Source organism: Microtus ochrogaster, chromosome 1 (genome assembly GCF_000317375.1).
Source record: "Microtus ochrogaster isolate Prairie Vole_2 chromosome 1, MicOch1.0, whole genome shotgun sequence".
Classification (NCBI taxonomy): Eukaryota; Metazoa; Chordata; class Mammalia; order Rodentia; family Cricetidae; genus Microtus; species Microtus ochrogaster.
This window is the reverse complement of record NC_022009.1, coordinates 79,089,920-79,091,353: the sequence shown is the minus strand read 5'-3', so window position 1 is coordinate 79,091,353 and position 1,434 is coordinate 79,089,920. Positions and strand designations below refer to the sequence as shown.

General features: G+C 45.9%; 1 protein-coding gene across 1 annotated transcript in view; it reads right to left on the bottom strand.

Annotated features, from left to right (window-relative positions):
• Positions 1-1,434, bottom strand: part of Tspan13 (tetraspanin 13) — a 29,389-nt gene that overhangs the window by 2,021 nt on the left and 25,934 nt on the right. The window contains exon 5 of the mRNA XM_013347592.2: positions 1,065-1,178. Within this exon, the coding sequence (XP_013203046.1) occupies positions 1,065-1,178 (114 nt within the window). The remainder of the gene's footprint in view (positions 1-1,064; positions 1,179-1,434) is intronic.

Below are 1,434 nucleotides of genomic sequence, written 5' to 3'. Positions count from 1 at the left end.
AGGGACCACCACAGGGCCCATCACAGGGACCACCACAGGGCCCATCAGAGGGACCACCACAGGGATCACCACAGGGACCACCACAGGGACCACCACAGGGCCCACCACAGGGCCCACCACAGGGACCACTTTCTGCCACCTTTTATCCTTTCAGTTTCAGAGGCAATTTTCAGTTGAAAGTAACACAATTTTCATACATTTTTACTTTTGAGACTATAATACAATTACATTTCTCCCTTCCTTTCTTCTCTCCAAACCTTCCCATATATCCTTCCCTGTCTGTTTTCCTTCAGATTCATGCCTCTTCTTTCATTAGTTGTTCTTGCGTGCGTGTGTGTGTGTGCGCGTGTGCGTGCATGGATGCGCATTCCTAGACATACCCTTCTCAGTCCATGTATGTTATTCTATGTATGTTTTCAGGGCTGACCACTTGGTACTGGATAACCCACCAGTGAGCTCTTCTCTGGGAAAGATCGTCTCACAACTCCCCTTCCCAGATTTCTTCCAGTTTTGTTTTGTTTTTTTTCAGATACAGGGTTTTCCTGTACAGCCCTGGCTGTTGTGGAACTCACTCTGTGTGCCAGGTTGACCTTGAACTCAGAGATCTGCCTGTCTCTTTCTCTCAAGTGCTGGGGTTAAAGGCATGTACCACCACCACCCAGCAACAGAGGCAATAATTAAAAGCAAATCGTTACATGCATATATGCATATGTGTGGATTATAATATTATATATTAACATGTATTAAATAACACTAATGTTCTGCTTATGATGAAATTATACCATAATTTATCGTGTAAGTCTAAAAAGAGAAGAAAGCCCAGAGCCACTCAGCCTAATTTCTTCATTTTTTAACTGTTTACAGGGGTAAGCAGGTCAAGAATGGCACCCATCACAGAGTCCATGCTGGGTTTGCCAGATGTCTGATTCCAAGCTGGGGGTGTTCCATCCACACTGAGTGACCTCAGGGAAAGGGAGCTTTCTAGTGTCAGATGTTATGCTGAAGTGCAATGCTGTGTCCTAAATACAAACCAGAACTCCCTACAACCAAGGGGGAGAACCAACCTCTGTGAAGCTGAAGAAGAGGCCAATGCCTCCAACGAATCTCAAAACCTCTCCAGCATACGCTTCGATGATGGGGGCGCACGGTAAGCACTTGTGGGTCATTTTAGCACAGCTCTGCCGAAAGAAAAGACAGGACCTGTTACTTCATAGTGCGTGTACAGGAAATAAAACACGTAAGAACTAACACTGCTCACGAACAAGCTTCAGGGCTAGGGTGCTATATCCAGTCTGAGGATGGATTTTAAATTGTATATAGATTTCCAAGATGGCCATTTCCTGCACGTGCTCTGTAGGCTCCGCCCCTTCTGTGAACTATAAATGGGATGGGTGGACGTCTAGACTGCACATGCTCTGTAGGCTCCACCCCCTT